At 43.7% G+C, this 25,812-nt stretch overlaps 3 protein-coding genes and 1 non-coding gene across 11 annotated transcripts; 2 read left to right on the top strand and 2 right to left on the bottom strand.

The window, feature by feature from the left end:
* Positions 1–1,227: 1,227 nt before the first annotated feature.
* LOC133895126 (probable inactive receptor kinase RLK902) lies at positions 1,228–3,259 on the top strand. The gene is made up of 2 exons (XM_062335313.1): positions 1,228–2,563; positions 2,637–3,259. Exons 1-2 carry the CDS (start codon positions 1,228–1,230, stop codon positions 3,257–3,259), a joined length of 1,959 nt encoding a protein of 652 aa, XP_062191297.1.
* A 2,919-nt stretch (positions 3,260–6,178) lies between these two features.
* LOC133895498 (DNA repair protein RAD4) lies at positions 6,179–12,544 on the bottom strand. Of its 3 annotated transcripts, none has more exons than XM_062335847.1 (13): positions 12,066–12,544; positions 11,881–11,960; positions 11,086–11,385; positions 10,504–10,596; positions 10,239–10,334; positions 10,030–10,131; positions 9,782–9,831; positions 8,486–9,229; positions 7,924–8,089; positions 7,636–7,830; positions 7,420–7,569; positions 7,115–7,324; positions 6,179–6,816 (listed from the first exon to the last, which is right to left on the bottom strand). In XM_062335847.1, exons 1-13 carry the CDS (start codon positions 12,115–12,117, stop codon positions 6,433–6,435), a joined length of 2,622 nt encoding a protein of 873 aa, XP_062191831.1. In that variant the 5' UTR covers positions 12,118–12,544; the 3' UTR covers positions 6,179–6,432. The 3 variants fall into 3 exon arrangements, with proteins under 3 accessions (XP_062191831.1, XP_062191832.1, XP_062191833.1); XM_062335848.1 differs by having other exon boundaries at positions 10,048–10,131; XM_062335849.1 differs by lacking the exon at positions 10,030–10,131.
* A 6,298-nt stretch (positions 12,545–18,842) lies between these two features.
* Positions 18,843–18,913, top strand: TRNAG-CCC (transfer RNA glycine (anticodon CCC)). Its single transcript has one exon. It is a non-coding gene; the product is annotated as a tRNA-Gly (tRNA).
* Positions 18,914–19,207: 294 nt separating this feature from the next.
* On the bottom strand, positions 19,208–25,550 carry LOC133895508 (vacuolar fusion protein CCZ1 homolog). Of its 6 annotated transcripts, none has more exons than XM_062335889.1 (10): positions 25,097–25,550; positions 23,315–23,408; positions 22,468–22,651; positions 22,165–22,274; positions 21,060–21,163; positions 20,790–20,873; positions 20,483–20,726; positions 20,243–20,398; positions 19,772–20,001; positions 19,208–19,565 (listed from the first exon to the last, which is right to left on the bottom strand). In XM_062335889.1, exons 1-10 carry the CDS (start codon positions 25,273–25,275, stop codon positions 19,535–19,537), a joined length of 1,416 nt encoding a protein of 471 aa, XP_062191873.1. In that variant the 5' UTR covers positions 25,276–25,550; the 3' UTR covers positions 19,208–19,534. The 6 variants fall into 6 exon arrangements, with proteins under 6 accessions (XP_062191873.1, XP_062191871.1, XP_062191876.1 ...); XM_062335887.1 differs by having other exon boundaries at positions 20,790–20,944; positions 21,060–21,155; positions 25,097–25,548; XM_062335892.1 differs by having other exon boundaries at positions 21,060–21,088; positions 25,097–25,548.
* Positions 25,551–25,812: the final 262 nt, after the last annotated feature.

The raw sequence follows: 25,812 nt of genomic DNA, 5'->3' as shown, positions 1-25,812 counted from the left end.
AAAGACTCTCAAGCTTCACAGCTCTAGCTCCAATAATTTATAGAGCTAAAGATAACCAACTTAAAAAAATTAAAACTAAAAATCTACCAAATACGTCTTAAACTTATCAACTAAAAATCTACCGATACCTACAGATAGATCTATATTCATCCCTAGCTAGCCTAGACTTGGAGGAGAACGCAAGGCGCTTCCGGCGTGCGTTCTTTGCCGTCCCATCCAAACAAACGTCACGCTTCAAGTCTTTCACCTTGTATCCACCTCTCTCGCTGAGCCCAATGCGGATTAATCAATTTCTAATTAATTAGCTTGCTCGCCTGATTAGCTGGAATTTATTACTGGAGTACAACCAAAGCTGTCAATTCTAGCACGCACCCTGCATAGTATACTACTACTAATTTGCCGTCACTTGCGACCCAGTAATAGCAATTAGCAAAGGAAACTAATCATACTTTGTTTAAGGCCAAACTATATAATCCAGTTAATTACAAGCAGGGATTAAAATTTTGCCGAAATTTCGGTGAAATTTTGCGAATTTCGGTAATTTTGATGGTGAACGAAACATTTTATTTCGGAATTTTCTTTCACTGACATGTGGGACCTACAGAGTAGAGGATGAAAAATGATCAAAATTTTGACAAAATTTCATAAATTTTGGTATTTTCGCTGATGAAAAAAAATTGTAAAACGAAATTGAAATCCCTGATTACAAGTGTTAAATAGAGACATGCTGCAGATTTGCAAAGGCGCAGTCAAGGATTAAAATTGAAATGAAATATCTAATTCTGTAATTTTCTTCTAATGACATATAATGACGAGAAATAACTGAAATTTCGGTGAAATTTTATGAATTCCAATCTTTTCGCTGATGAAGAAAAAATATAAAATAAAATTGAAAACCCTGGGCACAGCTGGACAAATTCACGAGATTGGCATAGACGTAGAGAGATAAAGCCAACGGAACGGCGACAGGAGTATAAAACTTCCCGTCATTTCCCGCCCTATTTAATCGAATCTTCCGTCGTTGCTGATAAACTCAAGGCGGGCTCCAAGCTTCTGCTCTGTTAACACACCAAACCTACGTCTTCTTGCCTGGCCTCCTCTTGTTGCATTCGCCCGGCAGCTTAGTTAATCACGTATGGTTCGCCTCGTTAATTACTGATCGGTGCAATTTGGTTTGCTTTAGTACGTGGTCGGGAGTTGCAGCCGTGTACAGCAGCGGCGCCGGCGATGGCGCGGCCGATCGGTGCCCGCGTGGTGCTCCGGCTTGTCGTGGTTGCGTTGCTCGTCGTGCTGCCTGGGCACGTGGCGCCGGACCTGGCGGGGGACCGCGCGGCGCTGCTCGCGCTGAGGGACGCTCTGGACCCGGGGCAACGCCTCCCGTGGGACCCCTCGGCGCCGACGCCGTGCGGCGGACAGTGGCGCGGCGTCGTGTGCTCAACCTCCGTCTCCGGTGCTCGCGTCGTGGAGCTGCGGTTGCCCGCCAAGGGGCTGATTGGGACGATACCGGTGGGCACGGTGGGGAACCTCACCGCACTCCGGAAGCTGTCACTCCGGTTCAACGCCATCTCCGGCGGGATACCCGCGGACGTTGGCGGCTGCGCCGAGCTCCGGGTCCTGTCCCTGAGGAGCAATCGGCTAACCGGCGCCGTGCCGGAGGGTTTCTTCTCGCTGGCGCTTCTCAACAAGGTTGACCTCGCCGGGAACCACCTCACCGGCGGCGTGTCGCTGGAGTTCAACAGCCTCACACAGCTGGACACGCTTAACCTCGAGGAAAACAACCTTGGCGGCACGCTACCGGCGGGGCTTAACCTTCCGAACCTTGCGCAGTTCAACGTGTCGTTCAATGCGCAGCTCACTGGCCCCGTGCCTGCATCGCTCGCCAGGATGCCGGCGAGCGCCTTTTTCGGCACGGGGCTCTGCGGCGCCCCTCTCGCCTCGTGCGCCAACTCCACGCCGCCGGCGCCACCGCCGTCATCGCCTGGGGGTGGCAGCAAAAGCGGGAAGCTATCCCGTTGGGCAATCGTCGGAATCATCGTCGGCGCCGTGTTCATAATCCTGCTCGTCATGGGGTTCTTCGTCTGCTTGCGCCGACGTCGGGCGGCGGCCGGTAGGCCTGCGGGGGCTGCGGCCGACGTGCACGAGGGTACCGCGCCTATAACGGTGACCGTGGTGAGGACGGACAGGGACGCGGTGAGGCAGTCGCACTCACCGCCTCTCGCGCCGGCGATGATCAGCGACGGCAAGAAGCTGGTGTTCCTGGGGAGCGCGCCGGAGAGGCCCTACGACCTGGAGACGCTGCTGCAGGCGTCGGCCGAGGTGCTTGGCAAGGGCGCCTTCGGCACGACGTACCGCGCCACGATCGATGGCGGCGACCCCGTCCTCGTCGTCAAGAAGCTCCGCGAGGTGCACCTCTCCGAGAACGAGTTCCGAGACAAGGCGGCTGCGCTCGGCGCCCTCCACCACGACAACCTGGCCCGCCTGCGCGCCTACTTTTACAGCAAGGAGGAGAAGTTCCTCGTCTACGACTTCGTCGGCGCCGGCAGCCTATCCGCCCTGCTCCACAGTTCGTCCCTATCACGTATATACCACGTCATTTGCTTGGTCGGCATGTTTAGATTTCTTTTCTTGCCACGTAGACAATGGCGTGGAGGGCCGCGCGCGGCTGGACTTCACTGCGCGCGCTCGCATCTCGCTGGCGGCGGCGCGCGGAGTGGCGTTCATCCACCGCGGAGGGGCCAAGTCGTCGCACGGCAACATCAAGTCTTCCAACGTCGTAATCACTGCCACACGCGACGGCGCCTACGTCGCCGACTACGGCATCGCGCAGTTCGTGGGCGCCGCGGCGCTGCCGAGGCGGGGCGCGGGGTACCGCGCCCCGGAGGTGACCGACGCGCGAACAGTGCCACAGAGCGCCGACGTGTACAGCTTCGGCGTGGTCGTTCTGGAGTTGCTCAGCGGGCGCGCTCCGGCCCACGCGCTGCCGGACAGCGCCGCCGGCGTGGACCTGCCGCGGTGGGTGCGGTCGGTGGTGCAGGAGGAGTGGACGTCCGAGGTGTTCGACTCCGCCATCGCCAACGAGCCGCGCGTCGAGGAGGAGATGATGCGGCTGCTGCAGCTCGGCATGGAGTGCACCGAGCAGCGTCCTGACAAGCGGCCGTCGATGGCCGAGGTGGAGGTGAGGATCGAGCGCATCGTCGAGGACGCGTGCCGGAAAGCCGATTTCAGCAGCACGGACGGCAGCCGGAGCGTGTCGGCGTGATCGGCCGGTTGGCCTTCGTCGCCCTTTCTTTCATTCTGATTTTCATTTGAAGCGAGGCATCTCGGCTTCTACTTTGATTTGTTCATGTTCCATGCTCTTGGCTGCGGATTCTGCGGTGGCATAAGCTCATGCATATTTGATGTTGGTGACATTCTCCTTTCCTTAAGCATTCATATTTCTTCTGGATGAATGCAATAAAGTTGCTAATGCGAAATTCAATCGAGTTTAAGAGCTAACAGAAATACTAAGTCACGGTGTCAACACTTGTCTGGTTAAATTTTAGCCCTTTCTTTAGGGCAAAGTTGTAATTTAGCTTGATAATGTTACCTTGACTAGATGGTAAGGGAACAAGATCCTAAGTATTTGTACGATCAAACACAGCAAGCTTCTCAGACATAGCAGACTGTCACTCAGGAATACCATATGCCTCTTGATATATAGATGGCTCCTCAACTACAACTGCACTCACATGAGAAAAAACTAACTTGTCAGGAGCACCAATAATAGTATGATCACGTGGATTATAACAAGGACTAGTGGGTAACTAAGCAATAAAATCAGAATCAGTAAAGGAAGGAGCATCAAGACTGGCCGAAGAGGTGGGATTGACAAATTATTAGAAGGAGCAATAGATGATAGGAGGAGCATATGGTGGAGAAACTGAAATTGGAGCAGGGATTGATGGAGTAGCGGAAACCGAATCAAAGGTGGGTGGAGATGGAATAGGGGCATGATCATCAGATGGAAGAGGAGGAGGAAGACATAGAAAGGAAGTGGACTCTGTGGGAGAAGATATGGACTGAGTGGAGGGATTATAGAAGAATGGATGGTCCTTAACAAAAATCACATCACAAGAAATACACATGCAACGAGATGAACAATCATAGTAACGATAGATCTTATGCTCAAGACTACATCCAAGGAAAACACACTCAACCGACTGGGTAGACAACTTAGTCCGTTCACGAGGTGCAAGCAAGACATAGAAAGTACAGTAAAAAAAACCTGAAGATGATCATAGTTAGGAGGAGTACCAAAAAGAGTATCACCAGGGTATTTTTCAGCCAGCTTAGAAGATAGTTACCGATTAATAAGATATACGGCTATAGAAACAGCTTTTCCCCTGAATTAAGAAGGAACAAAAGATGCTATGAGGAAAGTGTGTGCAATCTCTATAAGATGGCAATGTTTGCGTTCAGCGATGCTGTTTTGAGCATGAGCCCCAGGGCATAAGAGCTGAGCAATAGTACCCAGAGGTGAGAAACTGACGAAAAACAGAGGAGGGATATCCTCCTCCAGCGTTAGAGCGAAAGACTTTAATGGTAGTAGAGAATTGAGTATGGACCATATGAGCAAACGATTAATATATAGAATATAACTGGAAGTGATGTTTCATGAAATAAATTCAAGTATATTGAGAATGATCATCAATAAAAATAACTACTTTTTGAAGAAAAAGGTGAAGGACCCCATACATCGGAATGAATAAGATCAAAAGGCTTTTCAGAATGAGAAAGACTACTCGAATATGGGAATTGGAGCTGTTTACCAAGCTTGCAACCCTTACAATGAAAAATGGACTCAATGAACGTACGGCTTAAATGACCCTGATGAACCAAAGTAGACAGATGTGATCTACACAAGTGACCAAGATGATGATGCCACTTAGCAAAAGATGAAGCGGAGGTCGATGCAGCAGATGACACACGAGCAGTGGAGCTTGTGAAAGAAGGAAGATGCAAGGTGTCCAAAATGTAGAGGCTAAGAGACCCGCTACGACGATAGCCAGTCCCAAATATACTCCCGCTTCAAAGATCCTGAATAAAACAAGATGAGATATCAAATCCAACAAAATAGTTCTGGTCAGTGACTTGATCTACGGAGAGGAGATTCATAGATAAATAAGTTACAAAATAAACATCAGGTACAGAAAAAAAAAAAGAAGAAGTGGAAAGTGCACCCTGATGAGTGATATAACAAGATGTACCATCAACTGTCTAAATAGAACTTCCAGTAGGGACCGGCTTGTAAGGAATCAGTTGGACTTATCAGATGTTATATGGAAAGAAGCGCAAGAATCCAGAACCTAAGACCAAGAATCACTGTCATGAGAAGCTACAACAGATATAGAGCCTTAGGAAGGAGCTATATTACGAGCACAAGCAACACAGTGTGCACGAAACTCAGCCAACTTCTCTGGATGACGAGAGAAGCTATTCTCTGAACAATGGCCAGTCTTCTTGCAATGCTCACAAGGAATACCCTCAGAAGAACTGCCTCTAACTATTTTGGTCCTCTGAGCAAACGAAGACGAGTCTCTTTAGCAATCAAAGAAGATAATACATCAACAATGGATGAAGTAGTGGGATTGTTGAGCAGCTGCATACGAATATATTCAAATTTTGATCGAAGCCTGTGACAAAATTGGTACATAAAAAACTTCTCAATAAACTTACTCTTCTGATCACATAGCTTGAACACCCTCCGGAACTCTAAGATACTATTGAGAGCAATTGTCCCATCAAACGATCAAAAATGGTATATACTCATCTTTAGATAGATCATTCTATGCAAGAGAGCAATACTATTCTAAATATATCGACGCTATAAATAATCTCATATTTTCTTAGCTGTCTTATGATGCTCATAATTAAATATTCCTTCATACTATTAATAATGACACTCATAAACCATCTTTTGACTTATCAACAGGTAGAGCACCAATCAAGTGAGATGCATAACCCCTCAATACGATTTTCACATAAAAAGCTCACTCTTGATAATTGTAACCATCAAGCTTGATGTTAATATATAGAGCCGATCCTTTTAAGCCAATATAGATAAGAATAATATGTTATCATACTATAATAATATATTACTACATATACTTAACATATAACACTATGTAACAAACTAATGTCATGCAAACTCAATGTGAACTAATTCAAGGCAGAGCTGAGCCATACAGCGGTGGAGATATCTGGACGTGCAAGTCTCACTCTTACTCTTGCATCTTGTAGACAATCCATAATAAACTGCATGGTAGGAACTGCAAGCTTCGTAGACAACACTGCTGCTACAAAGTTACCTATGAGGTTTCCATTTTCTATCGAACCAAAAAGAGACGCGACATGCAACACAGTTAGAAACTAGGTGTAATTCTGTTATCGAAGTTACAACTCCTCTACTTGCATAGAAAAACCACAAGGACAGCGTTTTGTTCGCACAAATGTCTCCTCGTCAAAGATCTGGTCTTCCTCCGGAAACTCATGCTCATGGCCAGGAGCATAAAGACAAGGATTCGGCACCTGATCTGTCTGTGGTTTGCCTGTACGAGTCTCTGTTTCCGAGCGTTGACTGCTGAGGGCGTTTTTCTGGGTGTTAGCATTTTTGGGTGATCCTTCCCGAGCAAGCCCTTGTGAAGGTGTTTTGTAGGAGTCATTCAACCGCTGTCTTGTTACAATGGAACAGAGCAACTGGTACCACCTGGAAAGTGCCTGAGCTTCCTCCTGCTTCCTCTCCTCTGCCTGTCTCTGTTCCTCTTCTTCTGCATATGCCTAGTAGGAGATATGAAAGCAAAAGTATGACATCAATTATAGAACTAATAGTGTATGGTATGATGGTGCTGAAAAAAGGGACACATAGCTTGCTTCGGACACAAAAATAGAGGCTGTTTTCAGGCATGAAAGGTTTCATATTTACGTTACAATAACTTTTCAGAGTTTTTAATTATAAGATAACCTCACCTTCTAAAAATACATCATCGCTAAATCGTATAACAGATCCGGTAATCATGATAACAACAGGATAAAAGGTTTCAAACATTTCAAAAATAATCCTGACGTCAAAACATACCTCAAGGATAGTACTTTTGAATTCTGTACAGACAACAATTCCATCAAAAATTGGAAGGCACCGACCACTTCGATAATCGAATCCAACCATGGCAGGAGCATAATCGATGCCAAGTCTCTTTGTGACCTGGAATAATCTTGGTAACCTCAAGTGTACTGTTCCAGGTGGAAGGCACTTCTCTGACCATACGTCAACTTGTCCCCGTTCATTCTTGGAGACATTTTAGCATCAATCAGTATGGAACACCAGAAAAAAAGACTGAAGGGTCCAAATGGCGAGTGATACTAAAAAAGAGTTAATAGTACCTTTGGCACAATGCCATTTACAGCATGAGGAAGTTGCAGCGGTTCCAGTTGCCATTCACCGTATAGTTCCAAGGTTGGCTTAAGATCATCTTCATTAGCACTTGATTGAAGTGACTGAGCATTAAAAGTCCTCTTTGGGCGTGTCACAACCTAAAGGGGGACATTACATCAGTATTAAAACTAGCAAAACAACAAGTCAGTGCTTCTGGTACGAACCTTTGCAGGCAACTCGTTTTCTCTGACTTGCAGGCCCTCCCGCAACCATCCATGTCTTGATTGCAGTGTTTGAACACAAGATCTAGGATAAACAGGATGCCCTTTACAGAAGCCAAGAACTGGATCTTTGGGGTGCAGAACTTGGTTCTTGTGAAGCCACTTCTCAAGAGCATATAGGTGATGGTCTTTGTAGGCCTAAATGGTTACATAAATTAGGCAATTTTAGCAGAACCAAAAGGGCCAACAAGAAATTATAATAATCTGTCTTAAATCCCTCAAGGGATGTACCTGTTGACTGGTAGGAAGGGGCTCTGTTAGGTCTCTTGTTTGAAGTTCCATGTCTTCAGAATCGTTTGTTGCGGCCAATTCCATCTGCATTAGTGGTGCCAAAACATCATCCCACCACTGCTGATTCACTCTCCCCTGTACAATTCTGTGCCACTGCAAACAATACCTGAGAACATGTGGAAGACAATTTTAGAAACCAGTTTTTGAAGAAATTCCATGATAAAGAAAGCAACCTTGTATTTTTATAGTGCTACTTAATTAAAATTCAACTGGTCAAAGCAAAGCTATTGATACTTGGTACATTTCAAATTTATATAATAATTTTGTGCTCCAGGTCATTTAATTAGTAGAAGTTCAAGACAGGATTTGCATTGGAATTAGTGTGCATTAGGAAATAATATTTCAGCAATCATGCCTTCAGTATTTTACTATTAAATAGTTGTGCCATAATTGCTTTGTTGGAATACCATATGTTTAACTAAAAAACGTAAGATGGTACAACTTTTGTATATCACTGTCACAGGAACATGACACAAACTTAGGAATTGTGCAAAAACCAAACCTTCTTGTTACATCCTTGGCTCCATTTCCAGCAAAAGCAACAACATATCTTAAAGGCTTCTTGCAAACAGCAGAAGAAGCTTCTACATTTCGTTCACCATCAATGAGATCATTTACAACATCAACATGCACCCAGCTTCCTGTTGATGCTTGCCCACCGCAGTATATCTCAGCCCAATATAACGGAGCTCCATTTCTTGACCAAACTGCACTTGAGCTGTTTGAAGCTTCTGCATTTTTACGCAATTTCTTCAATGGTGGAATAGAATTGTGTAAGCTACCGGTGGACTGACTCACATGAGTAGCTAGTTTATTATTTTTAGTCTCGGTAGCAGTAGCTGAAAGAGCCATTTCCAGTTGCAACTCAAATTCCACATCCCCTATTCTTTTTGGTACTTCAGCATTATTGGAAGTGTAAGGAAATTGGCTGCTCGTTGATTTGTGTTCTGATGCTGAAGCACAAGTACTTCCATGATCTGCTTTTACGCTTGACAAACTTTTACATAAACTTCTTTGGCATGCTGAGGTTCGTTTCGATTTTCCCAGATTACCTCTTTGTTCAGTCATGCCGACACTATCTTCAGTATTACCTTGTAGTAGAGGTGTAGAACTAACCACATTGCAGTCAGCGACTGGAGAACTAGATGGTAATGCCCTTGTACAAAGCCTAGCTGCATCTTGGTTGAATGTTCCCATCACTTTGGTATCGGGCTTGAGTCCAGCAACATCCAGATTCGTAACAAACCTACAAGGGAATGTAAGCTTAGGAATGGTTCAAAGGCTACCAAAGAGAAACATAACATAGTGTAGTAAAGCCCATTTTCTCAGCGACACAACCATGCTTATTTTATAAGACAGATGGCATTGCAAGTGATGATTGCTTGAACTGCATGGGTAGTTTGATGGGGGTGGGTACAAAAGAAAGATAGTAACTTCAGAGAATTATATTCTAACCTATATATTTTATCAATAAGGTAGCTTAGGTGAGTACCAATGCCTACTTTGCGTAATTTCCACCTATATCCATTATCTTGCCTCCCTTCATTTTCTATTTTCCCAAACAGATTACCAAATCCAGTCTTCACTGGGAAAGGTACCTAATTTTACATAATGTCTAGTTTCAATACGCACCTGTATGGGAAACCAAAGCGAACATCATTAAATAAGAACTAATAAGGAAGTGAAATGGTGCATTGATTGCTTATGCAAAGAGCTTTTTTTAATGAGATCGGCTTATGCGAACAGTAAGACATGCCTCAACTCAAACACATAACTAGGTAAGCAGTGAAATCCATACCTAGCTGTTAAGTTGAGTGCCCTGAACAATGCCACTGAAAGTGCACAAACCTGCATTGCACACCATTTAAGTAGCAGCTTTACAAAGAGAAGTGATGTGCAGCTTCAGAATATTCTTTAAAAAAAATAGTGGCGCAAGATAATATGAAAATGATCATATTCCAAAAGTCAGAAAGAAAAGGTGGATAAGAAGTAATGCTTGCTGACATAAGGACAGCTAATTTCTTCAGCAAGCATAATCTTCAATACCTCTTCAGCAGTACCTACGCGGTCTTGAAGAGCGAAAGCCAAATTTGATTTAAAAGATCCCCTGTCAGTGGATTGTGCGGTTACACAGAAAGTACGATGGAACTGCAGGTACAATACATGCAACTTAAGAAAAGTAACATTTAAAAACTGTCTTTTCATAAAAGTTAAGTTATTTAAGTGAACAAAAATAGAGTAGAAATGTGGCTTACCCAGCTCACAAGACTATGTAAGTTAACGGCTTTCAGTTTTGGAACATCTACAACATTCCATAGTAAGTGGTCCGGTACAAGAGAGAGCATTGACGCCTGCAAAGAATATTAGAAACAACACTGATACAGTTTAGCTTCAAAGACCCCCACAGTTATGTACTTTGCTAAATCCACATTAGTTTTCATCGTTTTGGATATGAGCAATGAAAAATTGGGTATGTATATAAATAAATTAAGACAAGATAGTAATACCACTGTAACACACCTGAATAAGAGGATCGCTGCAAGCCTTGTCAACTACCCTACCCCTTGCAATTAGGCAAAGCAAATGGACCTTGTGCACAAGTTCAGCCAACTCCTGAAATAAAAAAAAATCAAAATATTTGGTCGAGACTCAAGTACTAGGAACTCCCTCCTTTTTTGTAAGGAATATAATTTTCTCGATCTTGTTTCACAATGTAAGGCATGCATGCAAAATTATTGATGTTTTCCCATTGTTGACATTATTTATCACACATTTTCTCTCCTGCATAATAAGTACACTCACTATTTGCTCTCTCATTTTCAAGGTATTTATTGCAGGGTAGCATGGTCATTATCTCTTGTGTTTATCTTGTTTCATAACCTTGTTAAATTCTTGGGTCGACTCAAAATAAGCTTTATAAAGGCATCCATAACAGTCCACTGTCAGTGGGTATAAGCCCTTCCACATCAAATCCGTGCCTACTTGGAGCAGAAAGAGGTCATAAAGTTGTAGCAACTGGTTAGAGGACTACAAGACATGTTCAATTGTCTATCCATTCCAGATACCTTGGCTAAAAATTTCCAATATTCATGAAAAAAATACCTTTTCTTCAGCAGTAGGCCGCCGAGCACTCTTCTTGTTAGTGGAAGAAGGTACATCAGTGAACTCAACAGTGATCGTCTCTCCAAGCTCGTGGGAATAACCCTCCTCGTGTTCCAAGACATGTCCCTCTTCCCAGTCCATTTCAGCTGCATCAGTGTCACCAATTGCCTCTGTTTGGTCTTCCAAACTATTCTTTTCACGACTCCCAGCACTGCACCTTTTCACACTGGCACCATCACTCGACTTCATCTTTGATCTACCATTTTTGCATGTTTCCCTCAATGGTGATCCCATTTCCACCTAAAGAGAATGATGTAAGTAAATCCCGTCATGGAACACGTAAGATTGTTTTACATGACTAATCTTCACATCCAACCGCCACATTTTCCCCACAACCACCACATAAAGGTTGTTTATGTTTACTCAATATTAAAAAAAGTGCCATAGTTCTTCAGTTTCCTATGGGGTAGTATGATTGGACCCCCAGTGTATTGCTTAAAGTACAGAATCTGCACGCTTGAACAAATAAAGGCAAGCCGTTTCTAATCAATTGACCATGCGAAGTTTCAAGTCATTAACCTCATTGTGTGTTCAACAATCACCCTAAGGCAAGGAAAACCCGAACCCACACTAGATTAGTTTGATAATAGCCCAATACAATCACTCAACTCTCCTAAGCCTCTTGAATCCTCCAATGCCTAAGTTTGATTAATTTCTCCCATCGATTCTACTCGCTCCGATCCGTCGCTTCAGCTAACAACACGCAGGCGCGTGACATACGAAACGGAACCTCACCTTGGCAGGCGATTTCCCTTTCGCGGCTGGCGAAGCCCTCCGGCGATTCGCCCCGGCAGTCGCAACCTCTGCGCTTGGTCCTACAGAACAAAGCCCAAAACTTGAATGGAAATACAGAGCAGAGAGCACGCAGAGCAGAGGAAGGGAACAGGGGCAAGGGCAGCCCGACGAGGCGGGGCACCAACCGGCCGGCGTGGGTTTGCCCTCGCGGGCGGACTGGCTCCTGGTCCGCCTCATTAATGTGCACTTGAGCTCGTCGCCTTGTTACGCCTTCTTGCGATTTTCGGAGAAAGCTGCAGGGGGAGGGGGAAGCGGAAGTGGCCGCCGGCTGCTAGGTTTTAGGGAGGGGAGGGACGGCGCCGCGGAGGGTGGTGGGTTGGGTTTCGCGCGCCGGAAAGCAGGTTGCCCTCCACGCGCGGTGGGCCCACCCTACGCGGGCGGGACCCGCCTGGCGGTGTAGTGTAAGTGAGGCGTGGCGAACGGGGGCGGTATGGGGAAGCCAGGCACAGGCAGCAGCTATCCGCTCGACCGCTGGTGTGCGATGGCGCGGGGAGAGCGGCGGAGCCTGACCAGACGCCGGAGCAGCGATTGCGCGCGGCAGCGGCGATGATGTGGCGCAGGCGATGCCACGCCGGTTTACTTTTTTTTTTTCGCGTGGGAAGCCACACCGTCACGCGCGGGTTGCTTGAGGCCGGCCGGATCCGGTTCCACTTCACTAGGTGGACAGTAATACTCCGTTCAGCTTTTTGCAAATCAAATTTTATGTATTTTAATTAATGTTTAATTAAATTATAAAAATATCTAAGTGTATGCATGCGAGCCAACGGTCACTAACCAGACGCACGAGCGCGATCTTACAGATCCAAGATAAAACCCCGAAAGTGCACCCTCGTTTAAGGCGTAGGCCTCTATAAGAAAACTCGGTTAAAAAAATATCTAGTGTATAAAAATTATATAATTTAATTTATAATTTAAAATAATTTTACCTATATAGTTTTGTAGTTAAAAGTAATATATTTTGTAAGCAAATTTTAATTAAAATCAAACTTTGAAGATCGAGCTAAAAGAAATAAGCCTGCCGCACAATCCCTGGTTACTGTAGTGATTCCGTATAGCGTCGAAATCTTGTCCATTCACGCGAGATTGAAGAGTTTTTTTTATTTTTATATTTTTTTATTAAAAATAATTTTAGAAATTATCACATCACATAAAAATAATATTAGTGAATTTTACCAGTTTTTTAGAAATTTATTTGAGGCACTAACCATTGTTAGAAGCTATAAAAGTAGTCTTATTTAAAGAATATTAGTTTAAATTCTAAAATGAATTTTTGAATGAATTCAATTAAAATAGGTTGCACATGGATTATGTAACACGTACAACTTTTTTTAAGATTTTTGAGCAACAGAGAAGGTAGAGGGAAATTAAACTTCAGTACAGTTCACCGCAATTACTGTTCATATACTGCGCTTACCAGCGCTTCGAAGGGCTGATTTTTTCGCAGAAAAACCTATTTATTTAAATTTTTAATAAAAAAATAGAAAAATAAAAAAAGCTCGAGATTGAATGGCTCGTAAGAGATTGAAGTCACTGTGACTCCAAAATCAGAGATCCCAACCCGATTCGAGGCGGGCCGGTGTCGCGCAAGAGTATGTGGGGGCGGACGTGAGAGGGCTGCAACAGAAAAGGCCGCGTGTCTGTCTATTGGGCCAGATGGACTAGCGGTCTCCCAGGTTTTCTCAAACGTTCCTCTGTGCTCCTCTTCTCGTGGACTCAAACATCGACAGTGTGAACCGATGTTTATATGAGTAGAAAGATCAAAACTAAAATTTATGTACCAAAAGTTTACAGTTTTTAGTCAAAATCAAAATTTTAACATCAGTGAAACTGCCAATAGCGAGACGCCGATATATTTCATGACAATGGGTATCTGTTATTCTGTCGTGCGCATGCGCGAGGTTTACGCGTACATCTCTCTCGGTAACGCTCCTCACATGCAATCGTGTAGTAGCATCCTCCTGATAGTCTACCAAAATGTAGGAAAGAGGAGCGAAGGATGATATAACGGTGGGTGATAGGGGTTATCTTCTTCCTCCAGCAGTTTTTTTATCGGCTGCAACTTTTCTCTTTTCCAGGCTGCGACGAGCTCCCCCGCCCAGTCCGCCTCAACATGCTGCCTGTGCGCTCGGCTGAACCATCTAGCTCTTAATTATGTTTTGATAATTAATAATAATATGTAATTATGGATTAATATGTTTAATTGAGTTATAAAAAAGTTAGTCTTAATAATATTGCGAAGATAAAGAAGCATATCCGGAAGATATGCAAATAGCTAGCTCATAGCAAAAGTATAAAATATAGTATTTTTTTTTTGCCGGTCAATAATGATTAGAAAAGAGAAATAACTGGATTGATATATTAAGAGGAGTTGATATGTATTTACTTGAGATATGAAAAGTGATATAATTGCTCAAACTTGTATTTGATCTGGAATGATGAATTTAGTGCTCTGTATAGTGGCGGTCTGACCACTGTATAAACAAGACAAAAGTTTTCTAATTTTCTAAGTCACGGTTTGACCGTGGGGTGTCCTGGTCTCACCGCCAAGGGAGAAGAGAGTTTGGACTCTCTGCTCTGGCTGACGGTCTGACTATCGGGGCTTGCTGGTCTGACCGCCAGGGAACATAGAGTTTTGATACTCTGTTCAAGACTCGTGGTCTGATTGAGATCAGTGGTGGTGTGACTGTTATGTTATTTATTCACTAATATCAGAGTTATCATTACACTTTTGTAGCCATTAGATTAGTGGCGGTCTGACTGCTAGATGAACTACGATCTGATCGCTAGATGCGTAGAGAAGTCAGACCTTGAGCAACGACCACATTTCAAGTTGTGGGCTATAAATAGTCCCCTTGTTGGTTCAAAGGGTAGGCAAGCATTTCATTTCTGAACTTTTTAGCACTTGACTTTCTTCTCTCCCTCTTTTGGCTAGTGGTTGCTGTTGGCGCAAGAAGATATCTTGCACAAACAAATGTGGCGAGGGCTTACTCACAGGAGCGGCTAAAGCTTAGAGAAGAAGTGAAGAGGAAGGAACATCAAATATATTGATGGTAAAAAGGATCGGTTCCTTGGTCTGATGGCTAAGGATCTGTATTTATAGGGCTGTCTAGGGCACAGAGATATAGGTATGCCCTAACATCGATACAAATATCACAATACATCATAGGTCTAGAGCTGGTTGAATCACATAGCACGGATCTAGGTGGGATACCTTTACCCCTAATTTAAAAGATATTATCTACTATAGCGATACACTGATACAAGTGACCCTATATGTGTGGTATTTTGTCAGTTGCCTATGTTCCTCCTTATACATCGCTAGTTCTAGAGCTAGTTCTGTCACAGTGGGCACCTCCAGCTGGATTCTTTAATCCCTACATGACATCTATCCAGCAAGATTTCCAGTAGAGTTTGGACTCTTTCCAGGTAAACTTTCAACTGAACTACTATCAGCCTACGATGACAGAGTTCCAGTCCACTCAGTAGGCTATCTCTCTCGCTCGGGAAGATATTGCAGCTCTAAATGCTCAAAACCAAGAGTTGAATGATATGTTTCATAACTTATCTCTTGGGTAGCAAAGTCTTCGGATGTAGTTCTTTAGCTTCACTGATCACTTACCTCCACCTACTCTAGGATAACTAGACCTTTTGGTATTTGATGCCAAAGGGTAAGAAGATGGAATATGTGGTGAATAAGAAGTGAAGACGCGACCAAGAAGCTTCATTCGCTTAAGCTTTTGTTTTAATTTTATCATTTTTTAGTTATGCGAGGAGGAGACTTGTTTTCCTTATCGTTCCATCATGTCTAATAAACCTTATTACGTGTATGTGTATTGTGTATGAACTTATTATTTTATGTTGATTAAGAACATACGATATTGTAATGTGATGAACTATGTTGATTTGTTTATCTTGTTGTTTATCTCTAATTTTATGTTCTAATGTTGTTGTTGGATGCCTCGAGGAAATGTTTTAGTGATATATTTAAAATGGTAATCTCATTAATAATATCTCGTCCCTCGGATCCAAGAATATACGGTAAACTCCGCCAAAATTTTATTCAAATCCTTAACTTGTGCCATATTTTTATTTCTAAATCTTATGGGCACATATGCAGGGGAAGCTTACCTTACCATTAGTTTTGCTAGCAATTATCTCTACTTAATTTTATATTCTTGAAATACTTGCTATTGAAACTCTCGAGTTTTCTTTATGCTTTGTGCTAAAAGTGAGCTCAAAACTAAAATCACATCACTTCTTAGTGTTATTGTCATCATCAAAAAGGGGTAGATTGAAGCATCTAAGCCCATAGTTCATGTTTTGGTAATTAATTACAATATGTAATTTTGGACTAATGTGTTTAATTGAGTTATGAAAAAAGGTTAGGCCTAAGAATGTTGCGAGGCTAGAAGAAGCATGTGTGGAAGATATGCAAATTGCTAGCTCAAGACAAAGGTATAAAATGTAGGATATTTTATTTTGCGATCAATGGTGATAAGAGAAGATAAATAACTGGATTGATAGGATAAGTGACATACTATTAAGAGGGGTTGATGTGCATTTACTTGAGATGTCAAACGTGCCATAATTACTCAAACTTACATTTCATCTAGAATGAGGATTTTAGTTTGAGAAAAACTGAAAAAGTTGCCTTTGAGAGTGTTCTATGTAGTGGCGGTCAGATCACCTGGTGTGGCCAGTTTGACTGTTGTATAAACAATGTAGAAAATTTTCAAGTTCTTAAGTCAGTCTGACCGTGGGGTGTCTCGATTTGACTGCCAAGGGAGCAGAGAGTTTGAACTCTTTGCTCCGGTGGCAGTCTGATCGCTAAAGAATAGATAGTTTTGGTACTCTATTGAAGGTTCGCGGTCTGATCAAGATTAGTGGTGGTCTGACCGCCATGTCATTTATTCACCAATATTAGAGTCATCATTACACTTTTGTAACTATTGGATTAGTGGCGGCCTGACGGCCAGATATGCAAAGAAGCCAAACCTTGGATAACACCACATTTCGAGTTGTGGACTACAAATATACCCCTTGTTGGTTCAAATGATAGGCAATTACTTCATTTCTAAACTCTTGAGCACTTAACTTCCTCTTTTCCCTCTCTTAGTTTAGTGGTTGCATATTTGAGAGTGTGAGAGCATCTAGTGCATTGTATTGTATCGGTTGAGCTTTGTGGCACTAGTGATACTTCAAGCAAGCGTCATTGATTTATTACTTTTGAAGGTTGCCGCCTTCTAGATGGCTTGGAAGCGGTTGAATCGTTGAGTCATTCAAAAAAGTTTGTGAAGGAGCCACAATGGTGATTATGAGAGGTTTTGAGCATGTCTCACCGGAGCGGTTAGGTGCTATTCTAGTGAAATCAAGATATTAAATAGTTCATTGTTCTATTTTAGCTTATGATCAAGTTGTTCGGTGTGAGCTTTTTCTTGTAGTGAGAATTGAATACTTGATATAGGAGCGGTTAGAAGCTTAAACTTATCTCAACGTAGATTAGAGGTGATCGATAAATCACCGATAACACGAGATAAAATTTGTGTGTCATCTCTTATGCTATTTATATTCATACAATTTGTTTTCCTAGAATATAAATTATTGCATGTCACTCTATGATTGCAAACCTTGACATAATTCTAATTGTTTTATATTGCTCAAGTGATCTCTAGTTTAATTTTCGTAAATTTTATTTAATCGCTAAGCAATTAGTTGTTTTATATTTACCCCTCTGGTCAGTATTCTAATCCTACATTAGCCCCGTCATGACCCTTCCTAACCGTTGATCCTCCGCCACACAAGGCCAGTGGCGCCCCCGCATCCGCCACCACCAGTGGTCCTTAAGCCCATGGATGCCACCGGAACCCTAACCTCCTCCTAAACCCTGAAGCTAAGCCCGACATCAGCAGTACGAAACCACATTTTTTGGGCGATTGAAGGGTGGGAAATGTGAGAAGATATATTTCCATTAGATCAATATGCATTAGTCATGAAATCGGACTAGTTTAATTAGCTCGTTCGCTGGGGAAAAAATGGAAACACCAATGTGTGCAAGGAACTTGTAAGACCGCCATTGTCCATGGTACATGCATGCCTACGTAACTCGATGACTGCCCAGCATGTATCTGGCATACGCATATATATGATTGCAGGGGTGGAATCAATCATGGGCTAAGCCTGAGTTGTTCTATTCAAATTTAGAATGAATCTTAAAAATTTATTATTTATACAGTAAAATCTAATAGAAATTTGGATTCAAGCCCTGGCTGTCATGGATGTTCCGCCCCTTAATGATCGTTGAGGACACTATTTGAATGGAAGGGATTTGAATCCAAATACCAAAGGATTTGAGGGAGCCGATCCTGGCTGGCTGGCTGGCTCCTCTCATCCAAACATCCCCTTACTATGCAGGGATGATAACCAACGGTGGAGAAGGTCCATCCGATGGGCATGCAGTTGGGCCCGTTGGGATCAAACGGTCCGCACGACGGCCTCGCTCCCGTGAGCTCGCGGCATCCGCCGTCTCGGCCGTGCTGGTGCTGCAGCCGGATTATCCCACGTCGAATGTCGCCACTACCATGGCCGCGCCCTCCGCCGCCATCCTCTCCCAGAGCAAGAGGCCTCCCAGCCGCCGCGAGACCACAGCGGTCCGAATGCAGCTACGCGATCAGGAGGAGCGCGAGCGCGAGCGCCGAGACCGCGTTCATCGCCGCTATCTTCACGTACTGACGTACCAGGATGGTTCGATCAGAGCCCGGAAGAAGGAAATGTGCCCGGCGGCAACAGCTATGTGTATCCATGAACTACTAATGTATTTCCGAAATTAATGGTGCGCGGGGAAAGTATCCGGAAATGGTGAATAGTGCCATTACAATAAATATAAAACAGCTGCAATTCATTCAGCGCATCTGGTGTAGTGGTATCATAGTACCCTCCCACGGTACTGACCGGGGTTCGATTCCCCGGATGCGCATTCTCTTCGTTTTTTAAAAAAAAATTAACTTCTCTCTCATTTGCCTTTTGGATTTCACGAAATAATCGTGCAATTCGATGTTTCCTAGGGAGCATTTCGCTGTTCCTATGTCCAGCTATCTGGATTCAGCTAACGCCACTCGGTTCTCAATGGTTCAGGGAACTGCAAGTCAGCAAAATAACACAGCAACATGCATCCCAGCAGCGTACAATCCATAACATTGCCTACCCTGACCATCCCCGTGTAAGCCTCTACTCTACTTAAGTTGGAAATCGAAATAACACAGCAGCCAAATACAGAAATCCCACATAAAGTTCAGCTCTTTTAGTCGACAGGTCCATTGCCAGCATTTACAAGACACTGAAATGGGCATAATCCTATGTGTCGCAGAAGGACGCAAGATGAAAACAAACTCTTTCTGCTCTGCATTATTCCCGGAGTAATCTAGATTTCTTCTAACACACGACAAATAAAGCATATGTACAAGTACATGATATGGATCCCTTATTCCCTTTGCAAAGCAGGATCCAAATTCACCACGCTGAAGAGTGATACAGCTTAAAACCAATGAGTTGGATAGGAGGTAGTGTATGGAGAGGGTAACATCTCATGTTGGTGCTTTTAGTCTGCAGAGAATGCTCCTTCACAGTACCTGAGAGAGGATGCGAATATTAACTAGGTCAGAAGCAGCTTTAGGCCTACATAAAAAAACCGCATGAGACTATGGAAGTAAAATTGCCAGCGAATGGTTAGCATGATCCTTCTCCAAATGTAATAGACACAGACGATTCAAGTTGACCACGAAATAGGCATCCTTAATATGGAATTACAATTAGCCACCAGAAAGGAAAAGATTACCTGTTGCTAAATTTCTCAACAGCTGTGGATGCATAGAGAAGTGTTTCACCACCCTTCTCTAAAGCCATATAAAGCTCCCTTCCTCGAGAAATTTTAGCAACAACCCACACATTATTTTTTGTTCTTATGCATGCTTCAAAATCCTTATCATGACAAGGGTCAGTTCTCTTAGATCTCGACTTTTCTAAATCAACTTCTTGTCTTAGCATATTGAGGGCGAGTAGAGAATCCTGCATAATTTCATCATAGAAGACATTCAAACTAACATTATAAGGCAAGTCAAGTTAAAAGGATAAAATAAGCTAGAAAAAAATTGTTGAAGCTAATAAACAATCTAACACTTAATAGTGTATGAAACAAAATAATATCATCAATCTCCAATCCTTACAACTTACAGTGTACCGAAAGGACATCTATGTTTCCAAATAAACAACAAAATATCGAATACAATTTTGATGCAAAAGAACATACCTTTGACAAGGTGGTAACTTTCCCAGATGGGGAGGCTCTTGATACTCTTCTGTCTGGATCAACAAGCATGTAACGATATCCACTAACATGATAAGCATTTTCTCCTCCCCACCCTCGTGACAGTTTCTGTTCAACAGTGATAATCTTCTGTGACGCCTACAAGAATGATCAAATTATTGAGCATGCATTCACAGCCATATTTGTCATGAAGAATACGACACAGGAATTTATGCACTTCACATTTTCAAGCAGATGCTTCTTCACATGAGCAACACCATCTTCTCCATTTATCACTGAGGAAGCTGGAATTAGCAGTAGGATAGTGATAGACTTGTGCTGATATATACATAGGTACATACGCTCCTCTGCCTGTTGGAACCATACTATTGGAAGCACGGGTACAGCACAACAAACATCTGTAGCTGTGAAATCAGCAGCAATAAAACCATCCCTTCCCTTTGACAATTTCTCGCGCAAGAGAGGCCTGAAATTATGATGCATCTGATTTTGTCCACCAGGAGAAGTATCACGAGATCGACTATGGTACCTTTCTCCTGCAGTTGTTCCATTTGATGAACTTGAAGTGGGACCAGCATTAACAGAAGTTCCTTTCCGCAAATAGGACCAGGAGCTTGCATTGGAAGATAAGGCACGAGGAGTTAGCCTCAGGACAGCGTAAGTATATATGTTTAAAGTATCATCCTGAAGAAACCAAAAAGACACTTTTGAGTCCTTAACCACAAGGCAACAACATGCTCATATATCAACCAAAGCAAAACAAATTTTAGTGGAACTAGCAATTACAGGGAGAACATACCGGCGGCAGCGTCGTCGATACCAGGAGATCTTCAAATAATACAAGCGATTGGCAGGTGACATTTCCAAGACATGATCCAAGAACTGTGGTGAGTGACTGAAACACTAATACATCAATGGTTGAAATAGATAAAAAATAAAAATATGTAACTATCGTTTGTACACTACTGCTGGAGGCTACTGTGAAAGTGTAATATGGCGATTGAATTGGGTCTAGAAATTTTCCTCAGAAAGCAATCTTCTACTTATCTAGAACCACTTTAACTGTGCTGTAAGAAAACAATTAAAAGCAACCCTTTCTAATGTACCCCTTCTGTCTCATAATAAAAGTCCAAGCCCACCATGCGCATAGACCATGAAGGCACTAAATCTAGGAAAAGGCTAATTGTATTGAATGGCATTCTATAGCTACCCATCCACTTTTACAGCACTAAAGTGGGGGTACGGGGTGGAAATATCAGAATAACTACACTACTGGTTCTACCAATGTTATTAAATTGTGAGCCCAGGCATCGCATGATGATGGACTTGTATTGCAAGACAGACGAGTAAATGCTAATGCACTGTGTTAAGGAATATGTCAATGGTACCCCTTCCCAAACACCATATTATATAACAAACCATCCAAGAAGGTATTACATCAACCAATTCCACAAAAGACAAACACTGAAGTATGAAATAAAACCAAAATCTAGTTTCTCTGTGGAACCATGAAAGGAACATTTTTGGGATAGAAAATAATTTGTACTAAATTAATCCATGTTATTGGAAACTGTTGGGCACCACGCCCATGCCAAGACTCAATAAAAATGTTGTTCAGATGGTACTGCACCAGTTAGCACAGAAATCAGTACTGGTCTTACACTGGGTTTGCAAACCTGACTATATGCTGGACAAGATATGAATAGCGAACTACATTCAACAAGCATGCCAAACTTTTTCAAATAAGACAGTAAAAGAGGACTTAATAACATGGAAATGTTTTTAACTGGTCAGGGTATCCTCATAGGGAGCAAGAGATCACTGTTGTTTGTGTTGAAAATACTCTTAACATGGTCTTTCTGTAGCCAAGAGAACATGCCAGATTTCAAAGATATACAGTGTACCTGAACTTCAAGTGCCATGTCTCGTGAGACTGTCAGCATTTGGACTGTTCCCTGCTCCTTTAGGCTGTCACGGAAGGTTGGCAGCTGTAGCTTTTTACCAACAATAAAATCTGTTCGAGAGCATAAAATAGCATATATATATATGAGATTAGATTATCAAAAGATTCCCAAATATCATCTTGCGTTTCTTTTCAACAGGGTACAAATTTGTTCATCCTACTGTATCCTCGCAAGTTGTAAGAATCATGTCAACAAAGGAAATAGTTGTGGCAGACACAAAATAAATTTGAAAACTAGACCTACCACTTAAATAATCTGTGACAAACGTGCGGAGGTGACCACGAGCAAGTTCAGCACTTGGTTGTCTGTCAAGTAGAGTTCGGATTGGTCCATGAAACATTGCAAAAAGCGAATGAACCTCTTTAAGTATCTCTTGCAATGCACCACAGCGCCAAGTAGATTCATTGTCCTTGGTTTTCTCCACCACCTACATATCAAATTGCATGTCAACGAATTCGTCAGTATATGATGATACAGTCATTCAAGTTCTGTTGTTGTAAAGATGGTGTAATGCAAGAGAAAAGAACATAGGTCAAGAAATAAGTCATTGATCCCTCAACTGAAGATCAAATCTCCTAAATAAGCTTCATGCTATTTTGGAAGATGGTGCTGTGAAGATGTCAAAGTGCTAAATACGTTAAACATGCACTTATATCGTTGTATGATATGACAAGACAAGAACATTTTGGTGACAGCATAAACATATTATCTTAACTCTAAAGATAAATATTAAGAGGATATGCGACAATTAATATTCAACGACAACAATTACTACACCCTCCATTCTCAAATAGATGTTTAGGATTGTGTGCAATCAAACTTTATAAATTTTTACCACTAATATATACAAAAATATTAAGATTTCTCACATGAAAATGATGTTAGTAGATTTGTAATGGAAGATACTTTCAAATGATCATGTTTTCAATAACTTTGGATAACAATACGAATTATCAAGTAACAAAATTTTCCACGAAGGTAAAAAGAACAATGCTATAAAGCATTCAGAATACTCATCGACCAGAAGAATTAGAGCAAAAACTTCACATAAACCCAGAGTCAAACTATGAATGTGGTGAAGAGCCATTACCAGAACCATCCAAATATCTGGCTCAGCTTGGTAAAAAATGTGGGAGTGTTTATCTGATTCTATCACCTCGCAATCATCTTCAGGAGAAAATATTCTGCACACAGTTAATAACATCGAAGAGAATGAAATGACCCACCGAAATTAGGCAATAAATGAAGTAGCACAAGCAAAGAGTAAAGAATGTTTGGATATGATTGTTTGGGATGGAAAGACTAGCAAAGACAAAATGGAAGGCATTGCAACCACAAAAGGTTTTGTTGCTTACGAAGAGTTCCAATCTTCTGACCTTACCCCCATGTTAGTTTGTGTAATCATTGATAGACATTTCTAGCTATCTAGAGATGCACTGGAATATGTAAACTTTGGACGAATCAAGAAGCAATGTACAAGTGTTAGTAGCTTGAAGAGTAAGATGTATTAAATACATATGCAGCCACCGCTGTCTCCCTTCTGCCTCTAAATCAGGGCTCAAGCTGCCTCCCTTTTGCCTCTAAGAGCATCTCCAAGAGTCTCCCAATCCCACTCCTTACAGTCAAATTTGGGGAATTTCACCCTAAAACCTAGCTCCAGCAGCTCCCCAATACCACTCCCAATATTTACCAACCCCAAAATCACCCCTCTCGCTCTCTATTTGTAGGGAGCGACCCCGGGCTCCCCAAAACGTCCGACCGTCCTGGCCCACCCCTCGTCCGTTGCTCGCCGCTGCTCTGCCACCTTGGCGAGCTCGTCGCTGCTCTGTTGGAGCCCGCGTGCGGTTGCGCCTGATCGAGTTGCGCCACAGCGAGCCCAGCGCCAATGCCCAGGCCCCCTTCTACCTCACCTCCGCCGCGACGACCCTCAGCGGTTTGCAAACCGCCGCCTCCTGGTCCGGCGAGGACGGCTCCACCGCAGGCGGCGGCAACCCCTGTCCAGCATGATGTGTAGAAGCATCTCGAACTCGAGGCTCCTGGTGACTACGTCGTCCTTGTCGATGCTCTTTGGGCATATCCTTGCAGGCGTCCTCGCAGGTGAATGAGCCGCCGAGCGTGGACGACAGCCACTTGACCTCGAGGAACTTGGTGTCGGTGGGCTCTTGGATGAGGCCCTTCGGTGCTACATTGCCTCCTCGACAGCCCGTGTGGCGGCCACGGTGGAGACGAGGAGGAAGGAGAAGAAGAGAGAGCGGGCGAAGGCCATGGCGAATGGCGTCGTAGAAGAGAGAGGAATGTGTTGGAATATAGGGATTGGCCGTACACGTGTATGACAGGTGGGGTCCATTCGTCGGTGATACATGAGAAGAAATATAGGGAACGGGATATCCAGAGTCTGTTGGAGAGGAAGGAGATTTAGAGAAGAAATATTATCGAGAAAGCTCCCTATATAAGGATATAGGAGATGAATTTTAGAGACTCTCTTGGAGATGCTCTAAGACCCGGACTAAAGCGAACCTCACCCCCAAAGAAGAAGAAGAAGAAGCCCTAAAAACTAATCGTAAATCTAGCCAACTTTTATTCTATTCAGCAAGTGTTCACTACTTAGCTATCTAGTAAATCCCCAAACTTGATTCAACTTAGATTTCGATTACATGGCAAAAAATCCATCTGAAAATCTTACAGATCACGTGTGTTAAACTCAGGCTCGAATTCTAGGAATTACTGTTGTACTAATCTGCGAAGCTGAGCGCAAAACTTTTTCTAAACTATGTTTCAGAAGCAAGTAGCTAATTAGTCATATATAATGTAAAAAGGGTAACAGGTCGAAGGTCGCGCAACAAAAAAAAAAAAAAGGGAGAGCGACGGTGACCTTGTGAAAGTGACGATTCCCTCGCAGAGGCCAATGACGGAGAGCTGGAGCAGTATGGGGCAGTCAGCGGGGTGGAAGAAGAGGATCTTGTCAAGCTCCTGGCCCTCCTGCTGCCCCCGCCTGAGGTCGAACACGCAGAGTTGCGCCCCTTCGCCCGCGGAGGCCGAAGAGAGCCCCATCCGGACCGAGCCACCGAGGAATCACCCGCGCGACCCACGAACCGAGGGGGAGGTGACCTGGGGCGCACGCGACCCCAGCTGATCCGGTGTGGCGTTCGTCACTGGGGAGCTAAGGTCCCCGGCGCGCCGTGGCCGAGAGGTGGGTGGCGCGAGGCGGCGGCAGCGGCCGAGGGAGAGGAGAGGCAAGGGGTTGTTGCCTCGTTGGGGTCGGCGACTCAGGCGTGCCGCGCGGTGTGGTGCGGGCAGGTGGGATGAGGAAAGGGAGGCGCCGGTCGGGTCGGTGGGGCCGTGGGAGAATGGGCCGGTTGGGCCTCGGCTGGTGCGTCAGGCTCCGAGTCGCCAAGAGCACGGGGATTTGGACCAAAAATTGGCCACGCGCACACGGAAAAGACACGCGCGGCTGGCCTTGATGGCCAGGAGCCAGCGTGGGTCTGGGGCGATGTAACTCGTTACGCAGTTGGCGGGAGCCCATTTTGAAACCTGGTGTTTCTCGCCTTCTCAACCCTCGTTTTTTTTCCCGAACCGAGCGTTGCTCGG

This window comes from Phragmites australis, chromosome 16 (genome assembly GCF_958298935.1).
Source record: "Phragmites australis chromosome 16, lpPhrAust1.1, whole genome shotgun sequence".
In the NCBI taxonomy this organism is placed as follows: Eukaryota; Viridiplantae; Streptophyta; class Magnoliopsida; order Poales; family Poaceae; genus Phragmites; species Phragmites australis.
This window is presented reverse-complemented; position numbering and strand designations above follow the sequence as displayed.